Genomic DNA, 24493 nt, shown 5'->3' on the forward strand with positions numbered 1-24493 from the left:
CTGGCTTGCTTTTTCTGGGTTCTTATATATATGCATGTTTTAATAGTTTTAGTATGCTAATCCCATGTAACCTACCCGTTTCCAAATAAATGGTCTTAAACCTCCAAATTGTGAGCTGTGAGCGTTTGTTCTGGGGATCTGTGCTAAATCCAGTCCAAGGGCCGGCTTTTGCTGGTGCGTGCTTCCTTTACATTGCACAAGTCAATCCCTAATCTGGAAGCGAAAGTTAGTGCTGCTTCCTTTTTCTTTTCTCCTTATCAGTGAAAGTCTGATATATATTTTGGAAGGGCAGAAGAATAATTTAATTTCTAAGGTGTGGAAGCCCTATTTTCCCATCTTTTTCAAGATGTGTGGTTTTGAAGTGAACCCCAGTTCAGCACACATTCAGCATAACATCTGCAGTAAACATCATTTTTAAAAGTGATAAAAAGAATAATTATTTTAAGTAGCACTAAAACACTTTTCCATATATATGAAAAAACCATTTCCCCATAATTTTAAAGATATGTATTGCATTATAAGGGTATAGGTATAATGTTCTTTCAGTCATATTTCAGTACCAGCTCTGATATTTCAGAGTTGGGAGATCCGGGTTCTAGTCCCCACTTGGCCATGGAACCCCCCTGGGTGACTTGGGCCAGTCACAAACTCTCAGCCCAGCCCACTTCACAGGGTAGTTGTTGTGAAAATAAAACGGAGAGGAGGAGGATTATGTACGCTGCCTTGGGTTCCTTGGAGGAAAAAAGGCAGGATATAAATGCAATAATAAGTAAATAAATGTTATTGGGTTTTTTCCCTCCAGAAATTAATTAGCCAGAGTGCTTTAGCACTACATATAAGATCAATTAAAAACAATAGCCGGGTAATGAGAATGGCGGCCATCGCCTGCTGGGCTATGATAGGCTCAGGTGTCCAGCAAGTTGTTGTTCACGTCAAAACCACACCCTGTAATAAAAGGTAGAAGAGCAGTGGATGCCGGGGGCGGATGAGGACGGAACCGTAGTCAGATGCACACAGAGGAAAGGCACAATATCCTCCCCAGGTCACAAGCAAAGTCAGTTGCACCTGTGCAGGGGGGGGGGGGACTGGAGGAACCAGAAAGCAAATCGAATCCCACTCAGACCACCTGAGCACTTGTGTGCACTTCCATGGCAAAAGAGCCATATTACCTTTGGATGTTGAGTAGGGGATATAATAAGTGGCACGACCACAATTCTACAAGAAGGGGGGGAATTGGCGGCAGGGTTGACTTGTCCGCCCTCCTCTCAGGCCAGCAGACTTCAGTTGGTCTGCCAGGAAGAAGGGGTGACCCTGCTTGGACCCCCAGAGCCCTGACAAAAGCCTTCCCCCCTCGCTCCGCACCCCAACACTCATGCACATGTGAGGCCAGAATCTCTCTGCCCTCTCACAGGCCACGCCTGTTAACGTCACCACTGCTGCCGGAAGAGGGTTTTGCTCTCCCTGGGAGGAGAGCCAGATCCCGACAGAAGGCCAGGCATTTTTCATGCATTTATTCATACAAAAGGTATTCGTACAATAAGTTAGGAACTTCAAAGAGGCAAGGAGGAAACGGGCTGGAGGAGGGGCAGGGTGGACCTCCCTCACAGCCTGTGCAAGCGCAGGGCTCATCCCTGCCTCTGCAGAAGACAGACCCCCTCTGGCTCCAGGTGGGGCTGAGGAGGTGGGCGGGTTCCTTCTCACGGCGGCTCCAGCAAGCGTCCACCATGCACCACTGCCCAGGCTGCCAGGAGCACCCAGTGGCCAGGGCTGCCTGCAGGGAAGGAGTGTCACTGGGCGCTCCCTCAAAGCTGTGTGCTGACAGAGGGGCTACATCCGGACCAGAACCACCGGTTGGGAGGTGGGGGCGGTGGGGCTGAGACCGCCAGCATTCGGACATGGCACTGAGACGGCGTGCTGAGGCCGGCGTGGCAGCGCCCCTGTGAGCCTGACTTGATGGAGTGGAGGCAGCCGGGGTGGGCGCCCTCAGCTACTTGTCGCATTCCAGGTCCGCTGCCTCGCCACCCTGGTAGTGCCTCTCGCAGAACTGCCGGATGCGTCGGCAGGCCTCCGCCATCATCTCCTCAGGCACCGTGATCACCACCCGGAAGAAGTTGGGGTACTCGAAGCACTGGTGGGAGAAGCAGGAGAGGACCGTTGAGCCCACAGCACCAGCCAGGCCCTTTAAGGACCCAGAGAAGAGCCAACGGCCAAAGACCCTGCCCTGGGCGGCCCTCCCTCTGCCTTGCAGATGCCTCTGCCACTGCCAGGCCCTGAGGCCAAGGCCGAGCCGGGTTGTAGTCTGGGGACTTTGGGCTGGAGACCAGCGCGGCCTCCGTTACACCTGCGCTGCAGGCAGAAAGCCCCAGGCCAAGCCCTCGCTGCTGCCAGAGGCCCGGGAGGGCCGGACGGACTCCGAATGAGGCAGCAGCCCACTCTCTCCCATTCACCTTGCTGGCCTGCCCTGACGCTCCCACCCCTCAGAATGAGCTTCACTGCTCCTTCTCGGAACAGGACACATTTCTACAGAAACATGCCGGCCAGGGGCAGTCCCAGGCAGGCGGCTCCTGGTGGCACCAATCAAATGGCACAAAGCCCCGTGGGGTAGGGGGGCACCCTGCTAAAATTCTGGAAATGAGCCAGGGCAGCGTTGGCCCCATAACAGCCTCATCTGGAAGCACCTCCAGTCCCAACCTCCCGGCCCAACCAGCCAGCAACCAATATCTTGCCGAAGGGGAGTGGGGAGCCGCTAGCTCAGAGCCGAGCCCCTGCCTTGCATGCAGAAGGTCCCGGGTTGGGAGGGCTGGGAGATGAGACCCTGTAGGGAGGGAGAGCCTCAGTGTGGGGCCCTGGGAGTAGGTTGTCCTGCAACCCCAGCCTGCCCAGCAGTACTTTTAGGCTAGCCAGACAAGAGGAGGGAACCGCTGAATAGCTGCCACCCCCATTGCCCAGAATACAGATGCTTGTAGACAGTCACAGGAGCCCAAGAGATCCGCGTTTCAGAGGCCGGTTTTGAAATGACCCCACGTTTGTTCTCTCCTCCCCAAACTTCTGGCAAGAGCCATCCAGGCTTGAAATGGCCTCCCAATTCTTGGGCACAACAGCCTTCCTCGCTCTCCGCCCCAATTCCAGGCCCAGTGTGCTTCCTCTGGCTGCGGTCCAATAAACGCCAGCCAGTGCGGCCAGAACCGAGTGTGGCCATAAGACACTGGATGCCAATTTGCCTGACGAGGCCAAATCTCGAGTTGGGTTCCCAGGACCACAACACCCAGATTTCTGTGCCGTGCAGCCCTCAGCTGGGTTTATATGGTCATGCCAGACATAAGGGGCGAGAAGTGACGATGCCGTGAGCCCGAGGCCGGGCCTTTCTCCAAGAGTGTGGGACGGGCAGTGGTGGCACTGGAGGGCCCAGCAGCAGGGGCTGTGCCAGCTGGCTCCGGGGCAGGGCTGGGCGAGCTCTGCCCCCTCAGGCAAGGCTGGAGGGGGCAGCAGAGCCCCTTCCCCCGGGCAGGGTGAGCTGGGCCCATTCTCGGCCCAGGGAAGCCCCCAGGGTCCTGCACAGCCCAGGCAGGCTCTTGGTGGCTGGAGAAGGGAACAGGCTCACCGTCGCTGGCAAACAGAAGACAGACTGCTCAGCGATGAGCCTCTCTGTGAACTCCACGTCATTCTCAAACTCCGGGAAGTGCTCCATCTGAATGCCGACCTGCAGCAGGGAAGGAGGAGGTAGAGCCAACGGCTGCGGGTGGCGCGCTCCCTGCCCCCGGCATGCTCTGCTGCTCCCCACAGCCGGGCATGGCCTTGTTACGCCTCCTGCATTCAGGCAGCAGCGACCTCTCCAAACCCACAAAGGAGCCTTGGGCTGGGGGAGGGGCCATAGTACCTGAAACCCCCCCCCATGACCCTCAGGGTGCTCCTCCCTCTCTTCTACAGGGACCCCCGGGGGACCGGAGGCTACTCACCATGAGGTACATGGCTCCCGAGGGCCGGACAGGGCACAGCCCACAGACAGCGGAAAGAGCCGTGTAGCAGAGGGCGGCATTGGACTGCAAAGGGACCAAAGAGCAGCGGTCAGGACAGAGGGCAGGCAGCAGCCCCATGGGGCTCAAGGGGCCCCAGGCCCAGGCTGCTCAGCCCCACGTCAGGAGGGTTACAAAGAATGCCACAAAGATTAAAGGGGGTGACTTTCAATGAAAACATGCCCCAGCCCAGGAACTGATGGGGACCCCCTGCCCCCCCCCCACACACTCAGACTGAGTCTGTCAGGAGCACATCAAAAGCCCACCTCCCCTCCCCTCCCCTCCCCTCCCTTCCCCTCCCCTCCCCTCCCTGCAGTGCCTGGGGTGGGGTGTGTGCTTCGGCCCTGCAGGCCACATTTTTGCTATGTTAATTGTGATCCAAGTTACTCACTGAGTGTTGAAGTAGAGCTTTGAAACCACTTTTGGTTCCAGTATTCCATAAATACAATAAAGTATAAAACTCAACTTTCCTTCCAACAACTAGCAGTAGCTCTTCCCTAATTTGTAAATAACCCCCCACTTGACAGAAACTGCGCTTTCTTCAGTATCCTCAGATAAAAAAAACCTCTGTACAGGTTTCATTAATATGTAATGAAAAAAATGATTAATTGATCAATCAGCAACAACCCGGATTATTAAAGAAGCAATCGGTTCTCACAGCATCCCTAAGGACAATGGAGCTGTCTGATCTGGCCAGTCACACAGGGGTCAGGTTTGTCCCCCATGCTATTCAAATTCGGCCTGAGGCTGCGGAGTGCGTCCGTCCGGAGTCTTAGACTGCGTTCCCATCAGTATACTGCTGGCCAGCAGCTCTACTGCTCCATTTCCTTTCCCTCAGGTGGATGCGCTGAGCCAGGGCCCAGCTGTGACTATGGACTGGGTGAAGGCTAATAAACTGAAGCTCAGCCCAGACTTGACCAAGATGCTGGTAGTGGGTGGCTCCTCTGGCTGGATGGAGGGTGCTCCACCTGTCCTGGATGAGGCTCCACTCCCTCTGAAGGAGCAGGTCCGTAGCTTGGGGGTTCTCCGAGAACCACCTCTGTCTCGTGAGGCTCAGGCGGCCTCAGTGGCACGGAGCGCCTTCTACCAACTTTGGTTGGTGGCCCTGCTGCACTCCTGTCTGGACAGGGATAACCTGGCTCGGCACCACGCAGCAGCTCCTATTTATGGGCGGCAGGGCGGGAGGAGCCCCACGCCCAAGGCGTGACGCAACCCTGTGGATCTCCAAGCGGCTGAGGAAGGCGAACGCGAGGGCTGTGTGGGCACGGCCTTTCCTCGGCTCTCGCCTTCTCTTTTGTCCGTCTGCTAATCCAGCCGGTCTTTCACCGGTTCCTTTCTTTTCTGTTCTTTAAGTCCACCTGTGGCAGCATGTCCTGGAAAAGAGGCGGGTCTTACCTTGAGGAAGCTGAGGGTGTTGTGGTAGAATTCAGGGGATGTCCGTCGGAGGATGCGCCCAAGAGCTCCCTGGACCACGGTGCAGGGCCCCAGGATGCGCTGGCTCAGCCTCAGCAGCCCATCCCTGATCTGGAGAGGGAGCAGCAGTGCAGAGTTCAGGGGAGGGCAGCAACAGCACCACCCATGCAGCCAAGAGGCCCAGAGCCTCTCACTCACGCAGCCTCCAGGCCTCACAGGTCTCCGCCCACTGTGAAGGGGCAGCCGGTCGCTCCAGCAAGGAAGGCCTCAACGTGCAATCCGGGGGGACGAGCGCAGAGCTGCTCCCGGTGTGCCAGGACTGGCAAGGGGCCGCTGGCTTGCTCTTGCCCACCTGTGCGTGAGCACCTCCGTGGGCCTCTCCAGAGGCAGCCGAGAAGCCTCCAAGACTCCTCCTGCTCAGTGTCCATTGGGGAGGAGGCCTTGGCTGCACTTTCCCTGCTCAGGCCTCCCCAGAGGGGCGGAAGAGGGGCACACCGTCCCCTTGACACCCTAGCTGAGCAGAAAGCATTGGCTGAGGGGAACTTAGGGCCCGGAGACCTGCTGTGAAGGGGCCCTGGCTGCGATCCGCTCCTCTGCTCTGCTTTTGGGCTCCCTCAGAGCAGTGATGGGGCCAGGAGAGGCCAGCTGGCTGGGGCAGCACCAGCAGCAGAGAGCAGTGGGCCCCCTTACCTCCTTCCCAAAGATGTCCCTGTGGTCGTGTATGAGGATCCAGCCCATTCTCCAGCCGGGCACCAGCCACCGCTTGGCAAGGCCACCACATGACAGGATGGGCACGTTGGTGCTGAGTTTGGCAAGGGACTCGTATTTGCAGTCTTCAAACACCTGGGGAAGGGGTCAAGGGGATGCAATGGAGCAGTGGTAGAAATGCTTTCAAACACCCACACATCACCCAGCCCCATCCATGCTGGAATACGGGTGCACAGGAAGCCTCTTTCCAAGGGAACGGATTGGGTCCTGGGCGGCTGGCTCTGACTGTGAGAGGAGGAGGAGGAGGAGGAGGAGGAGGAGGAGGAGGAGGAGGAGGAGGAGGAGGAGGAGGCCCAGCCCTCTCAGTCATGGTGCACAGCAGCCCCCCACCCCCACCCCACATCCACGAGGGTCCCAGGGAACACGTGGGCCAGCTGCCCTGCTTTTCCTTCCAACCAGCCCAAGCTGCTGCCTCACTCACCATCTCTGCGTAGATCTCGTCAGCCAAGATGGGGACGCATTGCCTGGAGGCCACTGGGCAGGACAAGAAAGACAGCAGTCCAGTCAGTCCCCCAGGCCTGGAAGCAGGGCAGGGTGGGAGGCCACCAGGCAGCTCCAGGGCCAGCAGAGCAGCCCCCAAGCCTCGGGGTCCCAGTCAACGGGGGGGTGGGGGTGGCTTCAGGCTCGGTGCAGCCCAAGGCAGCCCCACAGAGTCGAGCAGGACCAGCTCACAGCAAGGGGAGGAAGTGGGGAGGGGCGATGGCTGGGCAAAGCTACCCCAGCAAAGTGACCTCGGGAGTGGCCCAGACACTCCCTGAGCAGCCCTCAGGAAACTCACCTGCCAAGATCTTCTGGAGGTGGCTTTTGCTGAAGACGGAGCCGCAGGGGTTGGACGGGTTGTTCACAATCAGGCAGGCAGTCTTGTCATCCACCAGGGACTCCATATGCTTCAGGTCGATTTCCCAGGACTTCTCTGGCTGGAAGGGGACAGTGGGTGGATGGGCAGTGGCCTCCCTCGCTGGGCTGGCCGGGCACCCGGGGGTAGCTGCTGTGGGAGGGGCGGAGGAAGGGACCGCTGGCTGGCCTGGACCCCACCCCCACCCCCGGTCCCCTGTGGCGCTGCACCTCCCGGCCCAGATTGAACCCGCACCCCCAGCTGAACTCTGCAGAGAGGGATGAGCAGAGAGCCCTTGCCAGAGCGTGCCCGCCTGACACACAGCACTGTGCCCCCTTCTGCCCCCTGCTTACCAAGAGGTTGTAGAACTTGACCTCGATGTCCAGGGAGTGAGCCAAGGTCTTGTAGAGGGAGAAGCCAGGGCGCGGCACCAGGATGTTCTGCCCAGGGTTGGCCAGCACAGCCAGGGCCAGCTCAATGGCCTGGCTGCAGCCGCTGGTCAGGATCACGTCCTGCAAGGAAGGGAGCAGGCAGCCGTGAGCTGGGCGGGCAGCCAAGGCCTCCCTCTTCAGCCCTCAGCAAAGGCAGGCCCCAGAGCACCAGGGGGATGCATCCTGCTGGCCAGTGACTGCCAAGGCCTGGAATGGCAGGGGAGCAGGAGGGAGGGAGGGGGGGTCCCTCCCCCCACCAGGGACAGGTGGTGTTACCTGCGCTTCCAGAGGGGCCTCTGGGGAGCTGTAGTAGCCGGCAACCGCCTCTCGGCAAGACAGGTACCCTGTGTTGCAGTGGAGGGAGAGTGGCGTCAATGCCTTGCACCTCATCTTTCTAGGCCCCAAAATGAAGAGTGCTGAGCTCCACTCAGAGTTCAGGAGAGTGAGTCCAACACCACACACACGCACACATAGGAAAGCAGCACTTTGCTGCTGCCTCATGCTGTTTGGCTCACTGACTTGAGCCACCTGGATCATCCCACCAAGCGATGCCCTCAAACCAGCCTGGCTTGGCTAGGCCATGGATCCCCTGGAGAGGCCAGTCTCACAACTTTCTGTCCTGTGGCCTGGTTCTTGCCAGGGGTTCCTGCCCCGCAGAGCAGTTGCAGGCATGTGTCATCGTCCCCATTGCAGCTTTTTGGGCTCCTTCTGGTGGCCCCCCGGGCTGTGGTCTGGGGGAGGCAGCTGCCCTCTCTCCACTGCCTTCCTCGGCCAAGGTGGCCCCTCGCCCTTTCTGTGGCGTGTGGGGACTTACCCACGGAAGGCGCATAGCCGTTGTAACCGCCTGTGTCCAGGGCTTCCTTCATGGCCTCTGTGACTTCATCATCCGTAGGGAGGTTCCCAAAGATGGTGGGGTCTCCTGGGGAGGGAGACAGAAGCAGCCTGTTGGCTGGGCAGGACAGCAGCCAGGGCCCCCAGGGCTCTGTGGCCCCTCCTGGCTTGCCACCCCCACCTTACCTATGGACAAGGAGATGAGCGGCTTGTGAGGGTTGGGCTCCACCTTCATGCTGTCCACAATAGCTCGGATGGGGTTGAAGGTCCTCTTGGACATTTCGGAGGCCCGGACAGCCCAGTGGGGCTTGCGGCTTTTGCCCTTGACCAGCGAGGGGCCCTTTCCGGTGAGGTGGACGTGGACATCGCGGAGGGTGGGCAGGGTGCTGTGGCCGTTCACCTGTATCAGGTAGGGGTCCATCCCGGGCAGGAGAGCCTGTGCAAGAGACACAAGAGGCAGGCAAAGGGTTGGCCCAGAGCCATTCTGGCCACTGCCCTGTGGTAGTGCCCCGTGCAAGCGGCCCCAATTCGGCAGGCCATCTGTCTGCAGCTGGGCCTGGGTGGGAAACCTGCCTTTGCCCTCTCACCCCTCCTCCTCGGGAGGGCCAAGGGCACTTTAGCTGCCGGTGCAGGACGGGAGGGGGGCCTCCAGGTCCACCTCTAGAGAGCTGCGCAGTGGGCCGAGAGGCACACCTACGGAGCCGGCAGCCCCCCGCCCCCCAAGCCCAGCCTGCTCTCTCGCTCCGTCATAACCTCACTAGGGGAAAGGCCACTGGCAAAGACGCCCCTGCTGACTGCGCAGAACCAAGGCCAGCCGTGGCGGCCGCTCTGCAGCCCCTGCGTTTGCCAGAGCAAAGTCAAGTGCATTTGCACAAGCAAGAGGGCCTTTGCCCCTTCCGGATCAGGTTGGCTTGCTACTCCGGATGCCAAGGACATGACCCGGCGGTGGACAGGGCTGGGGTTCCCCGGGAGGCAGCGGCCTTGGCCAGCAGCCCCCTTTTCTGCTCTGAGTGCCGGAGGAGCCCCAACCAGCCACGGGGGAGGCCTGCCAGGCAGTTCTGGGCTCCCCCCACCCCCCCACCCCATGCCTGCAAAGCTTCATCTGTGCACAGCCAGGGAAAGGGGAGGCCACGGGATCCGGGCGAGGCAGCCTGGCTGGCTGGCGCGGGGCAAGGAATCATAGAATAGTAGAGTTGGAAGGGGCCCATAAGGCCATCGAGTCCAACCCCCACTCAATGCAGGAATCCACAGCAGCTCCAGCCAAAAGGCTTCCACAGGCACTGAGCTGTTGTTGCCGCTGGCAGCCCAGGCACTGACTGGGGCTGTGCTGTGCTGGTGTTTCCAGAGGCCGCTGCCTCAACCGCCAGGGGAAGACGGAGCCTCCTCAAGTCAGGGCTCCCCTGCAGTTATCAGTCCAGAACGCCGCAGGCTGACCACGGGCAACGACATGCCGCCCACTTCCTGCCAGCAGCCAGTAGCCAAAGTTTGGCTCCTTGCTCCAGAGTGTCTCCCCGCCCCCACTCCCCCCTGAAGGCCCCAGCGGCCTCTAGCCCCCACACGCCTTTCCCCAGTCCCACCATGGCCTGCGCACGTGGCCAGCCTGCCTCCAACCCCGGGGGGTGCACGTGGAGAGGATGGGGGTCCCAGGAAGGGCAGCTGAAGCCACAACGCCTGGCCTCAGCCAGAGCGCCCCTCGCTCGGCCCTGACGCCCTTGTTCCCATTGGAGGGCTCCCTCGCTGGCACACCTTCTCGGGGGGCTCCCAGACAAGGAGGCTCTTAGCCTGCCATTGCCCTGCCACACTGCTGGCATTTTACGGGAGACCCAGATGTCTCCCCACAGCTTCTCCCCTCTTTTTTCCTACCACAGAAAACCCATTAAGGGAGGAAAGCCCCGAGACCTCCCCCAGGCCTAGGAGCCCTCCATCTGTCCAGAAGGCCCCCAAAGGGACTGCTTCAGCCATGCCATCTCCCCCACCACCCCCCGCCTGGCTTCCCAGCATCCCCTGGGCTGAGCCGTGCTCCGGCATCCTACCTGATTCACCCAGAGAGGTGGCTGCAGCTCACGAGGATGGCAGGGGAGCGTCGGGTGCACCTGGCCCCCTCTCTGCCTGCTGCAGCACTGCTGAACGGGAAGACCAGTGCCTGGTGGCTGCGCGGGCGCCCTTTTAAGTGCAACAGCCAGCCGGCAGCGGCCCCATCCCAGGTCCCTGCCAAGAACTGGGAGTCAGCCAGCAGACCTTTAGCCATTGGCTGATAGGGAGGGCTGCACTCCCCACCCAGCGAGAGACACCCCCAGCCCAGCCACAGCCTGGCTCCAAAAACCTCTCTCTGCACATTAACTCTTTCAGGGGAGGGCCTGCCCTCTTGCTGGCCACCTCCTTGAGCCCCCCAGCAATGACAGGGGTGCAGCACTTGGCTCCTGAGCCCCATTGAGGAATGGGGCAGGGTTGGGCCATGGCTGGGCCAGGGCCCCTCCCAGGCTGCCTTGTGGGGCCCTGCTCTTTCAGGCCTATGCCCCCGTCCCATCCCCCCTCCCTCTCCCCAATGGGCGTGGGCAGTCTGTGCAGTTTGGCAAAGGGCACCAGTCCAGCGAGGAGCTCAGCACGAGAGTGGCTGTGCTGGGAGAGAAAGGGGCTGGGGGTGGAATAGCCCCTCCTTCCCTCCTGGGGTCCTACAGTGGGCACCCCCTCAGCCAGCCCTGGCTGAGCCAGCACCCTCTCCACCCATGGCCAATTCCTGGGCTCCCTTCCCTCCATAGCCCGGCCTGAGCGCCCTCCCCAGCGCCAATCCTGCTAGGGCCAGAACCATCTGCCTCCCCCACGCCCTCCTGCCCTCCTGCTGCGTGGGAAGGCCGGGGTGCTGCAGCTCCAACAGAGGCAGGGAGGGAGGGGTGGCCTTGAAACACTCCCCCCTCACCTCCCCCCACCCCACCCGTCCTTGTGTGCCTGCCTGGCACGAAGGCATCCCATCCTCCCGTTCCCCGCCCAGCTGATGTAACCCAGAAGTTTCTGCCCGTCACCTCTTGTGCTGCTGCCAGTAAGCGGAGGGGGGCACAGAGGTCCACTGAGCTGGGCTCTAGATATTGCTGCCAGGGCACCTTGGAGGTCTCCCTTCCCCTCTGCCTTTCTCACAGGTCAGGCGCTTGTGGGGACGTCTCACTCTTAGATGCAAAGGCCTTTCACTCTAGCCTTTCCACGTAACTTTCCTGTGAAGGAGGGCTGAGGCTCCTTCCTGTGTTGTCAGGTCAAGGACCAAGCGTGGGCCACCCGCGCCTGCCTGGGAATCAGCATCTTGGGGATGACAAGGAATAAAGAAGGGACGTGGCTCAGTGGGAGAGCAAGGGGCCCTGGTGTGGCACGCAGCAGGCCCTCAGCTGGAACCATGGCAGCATCTCCAGGGAGGCCTGGGAAAACTCCATGAGGGAGAGGGAGCCAGCCAGGGCTGCCAGTCAGTGTTGGCAGAGCTGGCCCAGAAGGGCCAAGGGTGCAGCATGGAATAGGCTGCTTCCAGTGTCCCTCAGTGACAGCCTAAGCTGCAGAGGGCTGGTGCCCAGCAGATGGGAGGGCGACAGCCTACGCTCCGTGCACACTCACTGATCTCGCACACTGGCTCTTCTTACACACTGCAGAACATTTAGGCTTCTTGGTGGTGCTTCCAAGGAGGCCAGCAGCGATGTCTGGGGGAGCCGCCCCTGAAACCCCTCTCCTGGAGAACCCCGGTCAGGCCAGGCCAAGAGAATGAACGTGGGAGAGGGGCTTTTAGCTGTGGGAGAAAGGGGGGAACACACACCCCCTCCTCACCATGAGCCTGCCCTACCTCCACCCAAGCCCCACCTGCCCTCCCACTCCTGGCCCAGCTACTTGGGGGGCTTCCCACACGCCCTACTTGGCTTCTCCAGGCAGTCTCCTCCAGCCTCCTTTGCTTGACTCCTTTATCTGGGGGACAATTCCAGCCCCCAGCCCATCCTGGAGGCTTTCTCTAGGCACAGCAAATGCTTCCACGGGTGCTGGTGCCAAATGGTGCTGGCGGGAGGGGGGCACTCTGCCTGGGATTGGCCACAACAGGGCAACAAGTGAAAGAAACCCTCCCCCCACCACCATGCCAAGGTCTCAACAGCACACACACACACACACACACCTGCCCCTGCTGCACCAACCATTTAGGAAAGAAATGTCACCTACGCACAGGCCAAGCCTGTGACACCCATCACGGCTGGTTTGGCCGCGGGGGCCTCGGTCTGCCTGTGCCTCTGGCTTGGGCAATGGTCCCATCCTCTGTTTTCAGACGTCAGAAGACCAGCTGTTTCCCATTGCCTCCAGCCACGGGAGGGTTTGGGGTTCCTGGGCTGTTCCAGGTCCCTGGGCCCACGGAAGGCAACAGAATCTCTCTGCGGTGGCTGCTGCCTGGTTTTGCTGCCACCCTCCCCCGCCCATCCCCTTTCCCCAGCATGGGGCGAGGAGGGGGGGAGCAGATTCTAAGTAGCTTTCCACTCGAGAGCCCAGAAGCAGTTGGGTCCTTCCCTGAGTGGAAGACTTGACCCAGGCTGGGGAGGGGGGCACGGCAGCAAGCAGCCCCCCATGCTCAGCATCTCCCACCCGCCCCTCACCCCCTCCCCAAAAGAGAGAGGGGGCTTCGCTCACTTGGAGCTGGATCCTTTGCCCCTCCCTTCAGCCGCCACCACCAAGTGGCACCAATCGAAGGGTTTCTTCTGCCCAGCACCACAGACCTGCGTGAGGCCCCTGAACTCTGTGCCTCGCTGGGCTGGGAGGACACCATGACTCGGTGTTTGGAGACTCGCCACCGCCAGTGGTTGTGTAACGGGAAGGAAGGGAACAGCCACCTCCCCCCCAGCCCCCCTGAAGCCAAAGTCAATATTGGCCGATTTCCTCACCGCTGTTTGCCCACTGCCTCTGCATTGCCAAGCCTGCTGTGTTGCTGTTGTGGCCTCCTCCTCACCTGCATGGCCTTGGAGCAGCTGGCCGCTCAGCAAACAAGGGGCAGCACCCTCCTGACTTCAATGGGCAGATCATGTTTACGCCAGGCCAGGGGTGGAGTTGGCACCTGCCCTGCTCCCCCAGCCCCACCCAGAGCTTACCCTGCCCTGGACTGGCCACAGCCCACAGTGGCCCCGAGGGAACCTCTGGGCCAGTGCAAATGTCTTCTTCCTGGGTAGCAAGAGAAATGGCACCCCGCCCACCAGGAATAGAAAACAAGCACGCTCTGTTACTCAGGAAGAGGCAAGCATCTTTCTTTACGCACCAGACCAGAGTTGCCCAGGGCCAAACTGTTCTTCTAGGACAGTTTGGGGGCAAGTGGCAGTTGTGGGCCTGGGCCTTGGGATCAGGCTTTGGAGCGCCTTCTCAGCCTCCTAGGCAGGGGTGGTGCAAAACAGAGGGGATGGTCAAGGGGGGGAAACATGCGTGGGCAATAGAGCTCGGGAGCTCAGGACTCCAGCCATGTATCGGGGCGGGCGGGGGGAAATGGTGACTGTGAAATGAGGCCACAAACCCTGGAGGTAGAGTCCAGGAATTCTGTGCCTCCTGCACCTCCAGGAATCCAAAGATGGTCCTTCTAACATTACATCAGTGTCATCTGAGGCGGCAAACAGACCAGGGCCAGATCTACGCCAAGCAGGATATAACACTAGGAAAGCAGCTTGAAAACTGCATGTGTCCTGGGCCCCAACAGTTGTCAGTGCACTTTGATACCGCTATAAAGCAGTCATGTAGATCCTGTACCTAGTAAAAGTAACCATCGCTTGTGCTCTCTGTCTGGGCATATATACATGAAAAGCGTTATATAGATGCCTTTGATACAAAATAAATAACTAATAGATTGACCAAACTAAGAGAAGTTAGTGGAACCTAAAGAAGCCAACGTTGCTATATATTTCAAGATGCCTTATTTGCCAATCTCAGAACTGCAACTTAAGGAATTTCAAACAACTGTGAATGTTAATATTCTGCAAAGCCTAGAAAGCTCTGTTTTCAGTAGCTGAATGGCACCTCAGGGAGATTTCCACTGAGCGAGGCGTTGCTCCTTTCATCTGTGACACGCACACTCTCCCATATTGAATTGGCTAAATGCCCCCTCCCTCTGGATGCTGCTGAGGAACTCAGCCCTTGCACTGTGTCTAGGTTCAGCCCCATACCTTGCTGAACTGTGCAATGAAGAATCTAGTGTCCAAAGCCGCTTTCACACTCCGATGGCCCTTTCATTTTGTGTTGTGTCTTTTAGATTGTAGGCCAGTGGGCAGGGACCGACTTATTTCTCATCTCTGTAAGCTGATTTGGGAGCCTTTTTGGCTAAAGCACTATACATAAATACATAAAACTAAAGGGGCCCATGTTCAGTGAATAGAAACATGTTATAAACCTGATTACCAATGTCATTTTATTAATTCTGTCCAACGCACAATAATAAATTCTGGAGCTAAAGATCTTAATTATGGAGTTTTAAAAACAGTGGGATTGAAGATCAATTACATCAAACCTGAATTAACAATGTGATTTAATGCCCACCCCTCTAACGGTACCTTCTCAAACTGGGGGGAGGTAACGAGTGGGGTACTGCAGGGCTCAGTCCTGGGCCCAGTGCTCTTCAACATTTTTATTAATGTTTTGGACAAGGAGGTGCAGGGAACACTTATCAAATTTGCAGATGACACAAAATTGGGTGGGATAGCTAATACCCTGGAAGACAGAAACAAACTTCAAAGTGATCTTGATAGGCTGGAGTGCTGGGCTGAAAACAACAGAATGAAATTTAATAGGGATAAATGCCAAGTTCTACATCTAGGAAATAGAAACCAAATGCACAGTTACAAGATGGGGGATACTTGGGTCAGCAATACTAAAAATGATAAGGATCTTGGAATTGTTGTAGATCACAAGCTGAATATGAGCCAACAGTGTGACATGGCTGCAAGAAAGGCAAATGCTATTTTGGACTGCATTAATAGAAGTATACCTTCCAAATCATGTGAGGTACCGGTTCCTCTCTATTCAGCCCTGGTTAGGCCTCATCTAGAGTATTGCGTCCAGTTCTGGGCTCCACACTTCAAGGACGCAGACAAGCTGGAGTGTGTTAAGAGGAGGGCCACCAGGATGATCAGGGGTCTGGAAACAAAGCCCTATGAAGAGAGGGCCTGAATAAGAGAAGATTGAGGGGAGACATGATAGCACTTTTCAAATACTTAAAAGGTTGTCCCACAGAGGAGGGCCAGAATCTCTTCTCGATCCTCCCAGAGTGCAGGACACAGAATAATGGGCTCAAGTTACAGGAAGCCAGATTCTGTCTGGACATCAGGAAAAACTTCCTGACTGTTAGAGCAGTACGAGAATGGAATCAGCTACCTAGGGAGGTGGTGGGATCTCCCACTGTAGAGGCCTTCAAGAGGCAGCTGGACAACCATCTGCCAGGGATGCTTTAGGGTGGATTCCTGCACTGAGCAGGGGGTTGGACTCAATGGCTTATGGGCACGTTCCAGCTCTACTATTCTATGATTCTATGATGAATAAAAAAAAATTCCAGAACTTAGTCTAATCTAATGCTAAAGTCAAGCACCTTCAACTATCTGGGTCCAATTCTATGAAAACAGACTATGCAACTCCACTGAAGGAACCTAAATACCTTGATAAGCAGGTTAAACTTGAGTTGTGTTTCTGGCAGAAGTAAATTAACCCTTTCTAGGTTGAATAGCAGCTATAGAAGCGTTGATTCTCCCAACATTATGCATTCTTTTTCAAATGCTACCAATAGCAATCCCACCCACCCCCGACAGTTTCAGAAATGGCAGAAAAAACTATCTTGGTAACAGGAAAAAGAGAAAGAGAATCAGCGAATCAATATTGTAATTCTACTCTCTGTGCCACATCGAAGGAGCCTTTGACCTTCAAAGGGCACCACGCTTTTGTCTGTTCAGACTCAAAGAACTACAAAATCTCCCGTCCTTTGTTGCTTCTGGCTCCCTTGTTGCCTCTTACAATCGCCTGGAAAATCACAGTAGGGCTGCGGCCGCCCCAAAGTCTTCCTGCCCCAGCCCAAAGTGGCGTGGCGGTGGGGTGGGGAGACGAGCCTTTGTCCTGGCCATGGGATTAATCAGTTCTCCCTGTGAGGGGGATTAAGACAAATAGTTTGGCAGAGATTTAGAGCACCTCTTGCCAAGCTCCAGGCTGGACTGAGCAATCTTAGCATGTCATGACGAAGATGGAAATATACCACACTGCAAAGAGCCCTCTGTCTTTGGGGCCTCGTGCAGGTAGCTGAGGCGGGGCCAAGGCCTGGGCCACCGTCAGGCCCTTCCCTTGCCCAGCCTGGAACTAAGGTCGGTGGGCTGCAGCACCCCACTCGTTCAAACCGACGCAGCTTCCAAACACACTGAGACAAAGCCTCCTCTGCAGTACTCCTGCAGGCAGTGGCCTCTTGTGCCTCAGCCAGAAGCAGTGGGTCTGGCCCTGGACTACCTCCTGGCTCCTCCCAAGAAACCCAAAGCATTCTGCTGTACCCAGCCATTCTTTCGCATTGTTACAGAAAAAAGAGGGGACCTTTCACAAAATCCGCAACCCTGCCAACTGCCCACAATTCCAGCCCTTCCTTCCTTCCTTCCTTCCTTCCTTCCTTCCTTCCTTCTGCATCCCAGGATTTCCCCCCTCCCTGAAGCCTTCTAAATTAGAAGCCAATAGGGTGGTTGACGAAAATACATGGGGGGAGGGGTTGGCCCGCTCTGGGCCCCTCTGCAGTTTGAGCCTCAAAGCCTGGTTTCGTGTAAACAACCTTAAGGGGCAACCCTCCCTTACACCAGCGGTGGGTGACAAAGGGTGCCTCTTCCTCGGAGGGTGGGGTGTCTGGGTGGCAGAGAGGCTGCCAGCCTCAGAGGGGCAGGAAGCCAGCCCCAGAGGGCTGTGCCAAGTCCCCCATCAGGGGCTGAGCCACGGCAGCACGGCTAAGCTGCGCCCCCAAGAAAGAAGCCTTGTTCGGGACACTGCTCAGGCCTGAGGTCTATCGGGAGAGGGAGGAGATGGCCCCTCTTACAGTATCCATGGCACACCACAGCCCTCTCCTGGCTGCCCTGTGACATAGTTCATGCCCCAGACTTACTCTGACTCAAGCAGCAATACCACTGGGAAAGGAGCATCCCTTGACACGATGACCAGTCTTTCAGCCCCTTTAACTGTCCCCACGAGAATGCAATAGACACGTGCAAAAACCCAGTTCAAGGGAAATAGAAACCAAATGCACAGTTACAAGATGGGGGTTACTTGGATCAGCAATACTAAAAACGAGAAGGATCTTGGAATTGTTGTACATCACAAGCTGAATATGAGCCAACAGTGCAATATGGCTGCAAGAAAGGCAAATGCTATTTTGGACTACATTAATAGAAGTATAGCTTCCAAATCACGTGACGTACTGGTTCCTCTATATTCGGCCCTGGTTAGGCCTCATCTAGAGTATTGTGTCCAGTTCTGGGCTCCGCAATTCAAGAAGGATGCAGACAAGCTGGAGCGTGTTCAGAGGAGAGCAGCCAGGATGATCAGGGGTCTGGAAACAAAGCCCTATGAAGAGAGACTAAAAGAACTGGGCATGTTTAGCCTGAAGAAAAGATGGAGGGGAGGTTGTTCCACAGAGGAGGACCAGGATCTCTTCTCTATCCTCCCAGAGTGCAGGACACGGAATAATGGGCTGAAGTTAAAGGAAGTCAGATTCCAGCTGGACATCAGGAAAAACTTCCTGACTGTTAGAGCAGTACGACAATGGAATCAGTTATCTAGGGAGGTTGTGGGTTCTCCCACACTAGAGGCATTCAAGAGGCAGCTGGACAACCATCTGTCAGGGATGCTTTAGGGTTGATTCCTGCATGGGCAGGGGGTTGGACTTGATGGCCTTGTAGGTCCCTTCCAACTCTGCTATTCTATGATTCCTCCTATGTCCCACCTGGCCCAGCCTTGGCCCAGGAAACTTCTCTCTGGATAAGGACTGTGACGGTGCAGCGTCTGAAGACAACCCAGCATGCTGGGAGAGGCCACAGCAGGCTCACCTGCAGAGGAGGATCTGGGGGTACCCATGGAAGGGGTCTCTGACTCACCTGCAGCAAATTCCTCCTCACCTGCTGAGTCCGGAGGGAAAATCGAACCGCTTCCCAGCCCAAGAGAACCCCAACACCAGAAGGCACAGGTGAACACCCAGCAACAGGGCACAGGCCTCAAAGGAAACTCCAGAATATGGGGCTCCTCAGGAGTAGGGAGACTGGACTAACCGCTTGCAGCTGAGCCTGAGTGAGGTCAGGGGGACCAGGTGATATCAGCCCACAGTGGAGGGTGGCCGGAATGGCACAGCTTTGGCCTTGGTCCTCCTCTGACTGATCCGCTGTGCTACAGAGCCTGCTTCTGCAACTATGCCTGTCCTGAAGCGGCCCACTACAGTTGACACTGGCTTTGCCTGAAGAGCCTGTTTTTCTGAGCTCCCTGGATTCCTACTTGGTATCATTCATCTCCTGGCCTTGGGCAGACCATGAAGTTGCAGCATAGCTTCTCCCTGACCTTCTACGGCCAGGGGCCAAAGTTGTCCTTTAAATCATAGAATCATAGAATAGTAGAGTTGGAAGGGGCCTAAAAGGCCATCGAGTCCAACCCCCTGCTCAATGCAGGAATGTCCTTGGGTGAGTTCCACGACACAACAACCCAGCCTGTGAAATCAGCTATACAGTGTGGGCTGTTGTCAGAACAACCCACAGAGAGCCTGACAGATGATCAGGCTTACTGTAGGTTGTTCTACCCCTCCTTCCTCCTCTGTGCTCCCGCCAGCGCTGGCAGGTAGACCAGTAGACCTGAGAGCAGCAGAACCCTTCTTGTCTGGCACCACACACCCCTGCCAACTCCATTGGCGACCCTGGGTCGCATTCAGAAGAGGAGGTTTTGTTTTTTTGAACCTCAACATCTGCGCAAAACAGGGCTGGATTATTTCAGCCCTCAGAATGTGCATAAATTTAAAAAAAACTTAAAAGTTTTCAGGAGTTGGTTTTTTGCAATTGTAGAAGAGCACAATTGCGGTTATCAAACTCTATATAGCCTTGCCTTGTCTATTACCTTGTATGTTTCAGCTGTCAAAGGGAACAAGAGCCCCATTCACATTGTCCATGGAGTGGGAAGGGGTAGGAAACCATGACACACACACACACACACACACACGTGCGCGCTATCCCTGTGGAGCGCCATGGTTTTCTTACCCTCCCATGTATCCCAGCAGGTGCCAAGGTGTGAATCCGGCCACAGCAGCTGGCCCAACTATCTGATGGGCTATACGACACAGAAACAATCTGTGCCGGCAAGAGCATCACTGGAAGTGGCTGTCACTCTTGCTGGTGGACTCTATGGTCAACGCCAGTTATTGTTGTAACAAGCAGAAATACCCTGGGAGTTCCTGTCAGATGACATGGGGACCACTGTCCATGCCCACTAACTCTGCTGCAGTAAGTGGGTAGCTGGTGTGTGTATTTCAACCACCGGGGGGGGGGGACGGGGACACACACACACACACACACCTGCTACACAACACACCAACCCATTGTGCATTGTGTTTTTGAGCAATCCACAGTGGATTAGTGTGATGTCTGAACAGGCCCAATATATAACCTAGTTTGACAGCTGACCCAATTTTCAGAGCTCCCATTTGCAGTAAAAGGGGAGCTCTGAAAATGAGGTGGACCCTAGATCTCTTGGGGGAGACTTGGGGAGGGTGGACTTGAAAAGGGCCCCCTGAAATGTAAATTACAAATTTTAAATCAAGGATAACTTTGCTAAACGGCCAGTCTGGTCCCCTCCCCACTTCGTACCCCACCCCACCCCGTCAGCTGTCAAACTGGCAGCCTTGTGTGGTCAATTACCTTGTATATTTCCTAGTACACTTTGAGGAAGAGTTGCTGCTGCCTCCTCTTCCATGGCACAGGATAGCAAGGGGGTGGGGGTAGGTGGTAGGGGGTGGGGCAACAACATTGCTGGCTCATAGTCAACTTGTGACCGACTAAGACAAACTAGGTCCTTTTTACATGTGCTGCTGCCAAGCCAGGTTTCCCCCCATCCTATACTTGTGTCTCTGGTTTTATTTTATTTGGTACCTGATTGCTTTTATCTCTGTTGAATCTCATCTTGTTAGAGTTTGCCCAGTGCTCCAGCCTTTTGAACCTTGATCCTAAGAACAGAGGAAGAGCCATGCTGGATCAGACCAAGGCACCATCTAGCCCAGCATTCTGGACAGGAGACCCACAAGCAGAGCGCAACAGCACACTCCCTGTCTTCCGTGGCATTGCCTGTGGCCCCTGGTTCTGTGGCATCTGCAAATTCCAGCCAAGGTGCCCCCCCCTGCAAATATGAGTCCTCACTGAGTATGGTTGCACATTAATGGCTGCGCATCCTTCTGGAGGGAGACCGGGAGTGGGGGTGGGGGAGGTGCCACAGGGATCTGTCCTAGGCCCTGTGCTGTTCAATTACCTAGATGAGAATGTGCATGTAATGTCGGGTTCTTACATGGAGTTGTGAAGCAGAGTCCAAGACAATCGTGGCTCCCGTATGGCAAACAAACCATGTTTATTTCTCTATAGCATAAACAGCGTCCAAACAAGCAGCAGCACACTCTGGACACAAGGACTAACTAACTCCCAAACCTTGATTAGTTAAATAGAGTTCAGCTGTGCTGAGGCACACTTTGTCTTAAAAGAACGTTACAATAAGCGCAGAGGTTGCTTATCAAATTTGCAGATGACAGGAAGCTACAATGGATAGGGCATCATCATAGAAGACAGGATCAAGATTCAAAAGAATCTAGACAGGCTGGAATACCAGGCTGAATTTGGCAAGAAGAGATTCAACAAAGATAATGGTAAAGCCTTGCGTTTAGGAACAAAAACGTAATGAAAAAGGACAATTTTTAAAATAAATAAATATCACACTACAGGTGTTGATTGGTTCACCATTGCAATTCTGTTACCCAACCCTTCATCCTGGTAAGCAAGAGACAACGGGCAGGTGCTCCACGGTCCGAGGCAGGGCCGCTGGCGGGGAGGGGGCCATTGCTCGGGGGGGGGGGGGGCGCCGTGGAGCCAGCATGGGGGTGGGGGTCCGATCCAGCCGCAGGGCGACCGTCGCGCTCCTCTCGCCCGGGCGTCTGCCCGACGACGCTGCCTCGGGCCACAGCCGCTGACCCACGGGGCCTTTCCGGCCCGCCTCCACCGCTTCCTCTTGCCGAGGGCTGGATGCCGACGGAAGCCGCCGCCCTCCGCTCACCTGGGCGCCCCGCCCGGCCCCGCCTCTTGCTCCTGCTGCAGCTGCGCCGGAGGGCCATGGCCGAGGCCGAGCAGAGGCGGGCGGCGGCGGCGGCGGGGCGCTGGCGGCAGCCGGAGGCGGCTAGGTGAGGGAGGGACGGAGGGAGGGGCGGCCGGCCGGCCGGCCGGCCGCTCGCGGCGCTCTGACCCACGTGTCTTTGTTCCCTGCAGCTGGCGCGGCGCCCACCCTCCCGGCCCACCGGCGGACCCCAGCGGCAGCGGAGGCTTCCTGGACGGGCCGCGATGCCGCGCCCTGTGCACGGCAAGAGGTAGCGGGGCGGGGCGCTGCCGACCCCTGCCTGCCTGCCTGCCTGCCTGCCTGGGAGCCGCCGCGGAGGGCTGCCAGGCTAAGGCGCAGAGCCCGGGCTGGCCGGGCGAGCTCGAGCCCAAGGGGGCGCCCGGGGGCGCCCGCAAATCCTGCCCGCTTGCCCCGGGCTCGAGGCGCCCTGGGCCAGTGGGACCTCGCCCGGAGTCCCCGCCTCCCCTGAGCCAGGGAGGGGGCTGGCAGCGCTGGCTGGCCAAAGCGGCGCTCGGGGAGGGGCGGGCAGAGAGCAGCGCCTTTGAATGAGCCCAAGGTGGGGGCAGGACGGGGACAGACTATTTTGCGCCCTAGGCAAGGCGAGCTACTTGCACCCTCCCCCCCCCCAAAACTGCCAACTTCAATCCAGCTGTTCAAGTAGAGCTTCTGAACTGTTTTTTCCTTTCTATTGTGTTTTTTCTTAAAACAGCTAATTTGTATAAAACGGTGACCCTTAAGGGGCAGCACGGCACCCCTCTGAGGTCTGTGCCGTAGGCAGCGGCCTAATGGTAGCGCCGACCCTGGGTGGGGGACCCAGGGCATGAGGCTCTGGCAGCCTCTGGAGGAGGAGGAGGAGGAGGAGGAGGCAGGAGCAAGGCCTGCTCAGCCCTCTCCCTCATCCCCACGGTGGCCCTCCAGCGGGCCTGGATGTGCATCTGCGGCAGCCCTGAACGGGCTGGCCTGGGGCCCATCTCTCGCTGCTCTCTGTGCCGCACCCATGGGTGGAGCGAGGGGCGGCTGCTCACAGGCTTCTTGCTCCTTAGCTTGCTGCCAGCTGGTCCAGGTCCTTCTCTGCGTGCTGTTGGTCACCTGCAGCTCCGTCTCCTACAACTCCGTGGGCGGCTACACGGGCCTCTTCAGCCTGGGGAGCGTTTACTACTACCCGTACGGAGGGGCCTACAGCGGCTTTGCTGGGGCGGATGGGGAGAAGGCCCAGCGCCTGGACGCCCAGTTCCAGCAGCTGAAGCTGCCGCCGGCTCAGGCCGCCATGGCCGTGGGGGGAGCCCTGCTGGCCTTCGCTTGCCTCCAGATCGGGGCCGGGCTCTTGCGGCTGCCCTGGCACTGCCCCGCTTGGCTGATAGCCGAGGCCTTTCTGGACGTGGCCATTGCTCTGGGCCTAGTGCCGGCCTTGTACTTCTTCTACAGCCACCTCCACGCTGCCTATGCCTCCTCTGTGTGCAGGGAGCGGGAAAGCCTCTACCACAGCAAAGGCTATAGCGGCTTTGGCTGCAGCTTGCATGGGGCAGAGATGGCTGTGGGCTTCTTTGCTGGGGCGGTCATCGCAGCCTTCTTTCTTGCTGCTTTCCTGGCTGTTCGGGCCTTCAGGACCATCCGGAAGTGCCAGGCAAAGCCAGTGGAGACGTACGGCACCTAGCCTGGCTCCTGTGCCAGTCAGAGTTGGGGCCCAGGCAGGCACGTGGGCAGCCGACGGAGTGAACCAAGAAGTGCCTTTACACCATGTGCCACCTGGATGGCTGCTCTCCAGAAGAAGAGACTTTGTCAAGGACAACCTCCGCTGTGCTGGGCCTTCTCCCCAGCCACAGCTTTGCTCCTGTTCCTGCCTCATGCCCCACACCGGTGTGAGTGGACTTCTCTCTCACCTCCCCCCACTTCACATTTCATGTTCATCCTTTAAATGAAACCAGTCATCTTTCTGCGCCCAGTTTCTTTCAGCCGAGGAGTCCTGGCAGGTCACAAAACTGATGACTGCTATGGAACCCAGGACAGGGATGGGGGGATCTCTCCCCCGCCACACGCACTTTCCTCCACATTTCCAAACTGCCAGCGAAAGCAGCTTTGCCCCCTCCTCCCATCACTGAGAACTCTTGCAAGTGGGTCTGTGCATTTGCCTCCAATGGTCTCTGCAGTCTGTTGTCAGTGATGATTGTAGAACAACTTTTATTGTACAATAAAATCAGGGCTTTCGTCATTACTGTGTCAGTGAACAGAAGTCATGATCTTGAGGGAGTAGAGAGCAGGCTGTGACTGCAGGAGAACAGCAGCACACCTGGGGGTGGGGGGGCGGAAGCAGACCTGCTAGGTTCTGGCCAGGGCCAGGAGTGCATTTAGCTGCCTTTCAGCATTCAAAACCACCAACCCCCCAGGCCTCCAGTTTGAAAATATATATATATATTAAAAAAAAATAGCTAAGTGATTTGCTCCTCTCTGGGGATGGGGGGATGGACTTTGCTGGCAGCCCCCCACCCCACCCTTCATGAAGAATTGCCCCTGGAAGGCCGCCGCCTCAGAGTACGTGTGCCTTGTGGGACCCACACGCAACCCAAAGGAGTTTTGCTGCATCTCCAAAAAGGAGATTAATTTAAATGGCACCTCTGCATTGGTTTCCCAGGGCAGTTCCCCATCCAGCTATGACCCAGTTGTGTTGTCCCCCAACCAGAGCCTTCCACCCACGGAAGTCTGTCTTTCCACAGCATCACCCTTATTCCCCACCCCACAAAGCGGCCTGGAGAGGGGTTTTTAGGCACTTCTAAGTAACACAGGCCAAAGCTTTTAAGGGGGAGATGCAGGTTTCCTGCCCCCTCCCCTGGGCTACCCCTCACTCATGCTGCCTCTGCTGTGTCTCC

General features: G+C 57.3%; 2 protein-coding genes across 2 annotated transcripts; one reads left to right on the forward strand and one right to left on the reverse strand.

Annotated features, from left to right (window-relative positions):
- Positions 1–1496: 1496 nt before the first annotated feature.
- TAT (tyrosine aminotransferase) lies at positions 1497–10456 on the reverse strand. Its single transcript, XM_063140951.1, has 12 exons — positions 10325–10456; positions 8478–8727; positions 8275–8379; positions 7737–7804; positions 7383–7541; positions 6973–7111; positions 6616–6668; positions 6117–6269; positions 5409–5537; positions 3957–4040; positions 3602–3700; positions 1497–2128 (listed from the first exon to the last, which is right to left on the reverse strand). The coding sequence occupies exons 2-12, from the start codon at positions 8710–8712 to the stop codon at positions 1988–1990; spliced, it is 1365 nt and encodes a 454-aa protein (XP_062997021.1). The 5' UTR covers positions 8713–8727; positions 10325–10456; the 3' UTR covers positions 1497–1987.
- MARVELD3 (MARVEL domain containing 3) lies at positions 10361–23841 on the forward strand. Its single transcript, XM_063141398.1, has 3 exons — positions 10361–10495; positions 21483–21879; positions 22673–23841. Exons 1-3 carry the CDS (start codon positions 10361–10363, stop codon positions 23281–23283), a joined length of 1143 nt encoding a protein of 380 aa, XP_062997468.1. The 3' UTR covers positions 23284–23841.
- Positions 23842–24493: the final 652 nt, after the last annotated feature.

The sequence above is a fragment of the Elgaria multicarinata genome, chromosome 14, assembly GCF_023053635.1.
Source record: "Elgaria multicarinata webbii isolate HBS135686 ecotype San Diego chromosome 14, rElgMul1.1.pri, whole genome shotgun sequence".
NCBI lineage: Eukaryota > Metazoa > Chordata > Lepidosauria > Squamata > Anguidae > Elgaria > Elgaria multicarinata.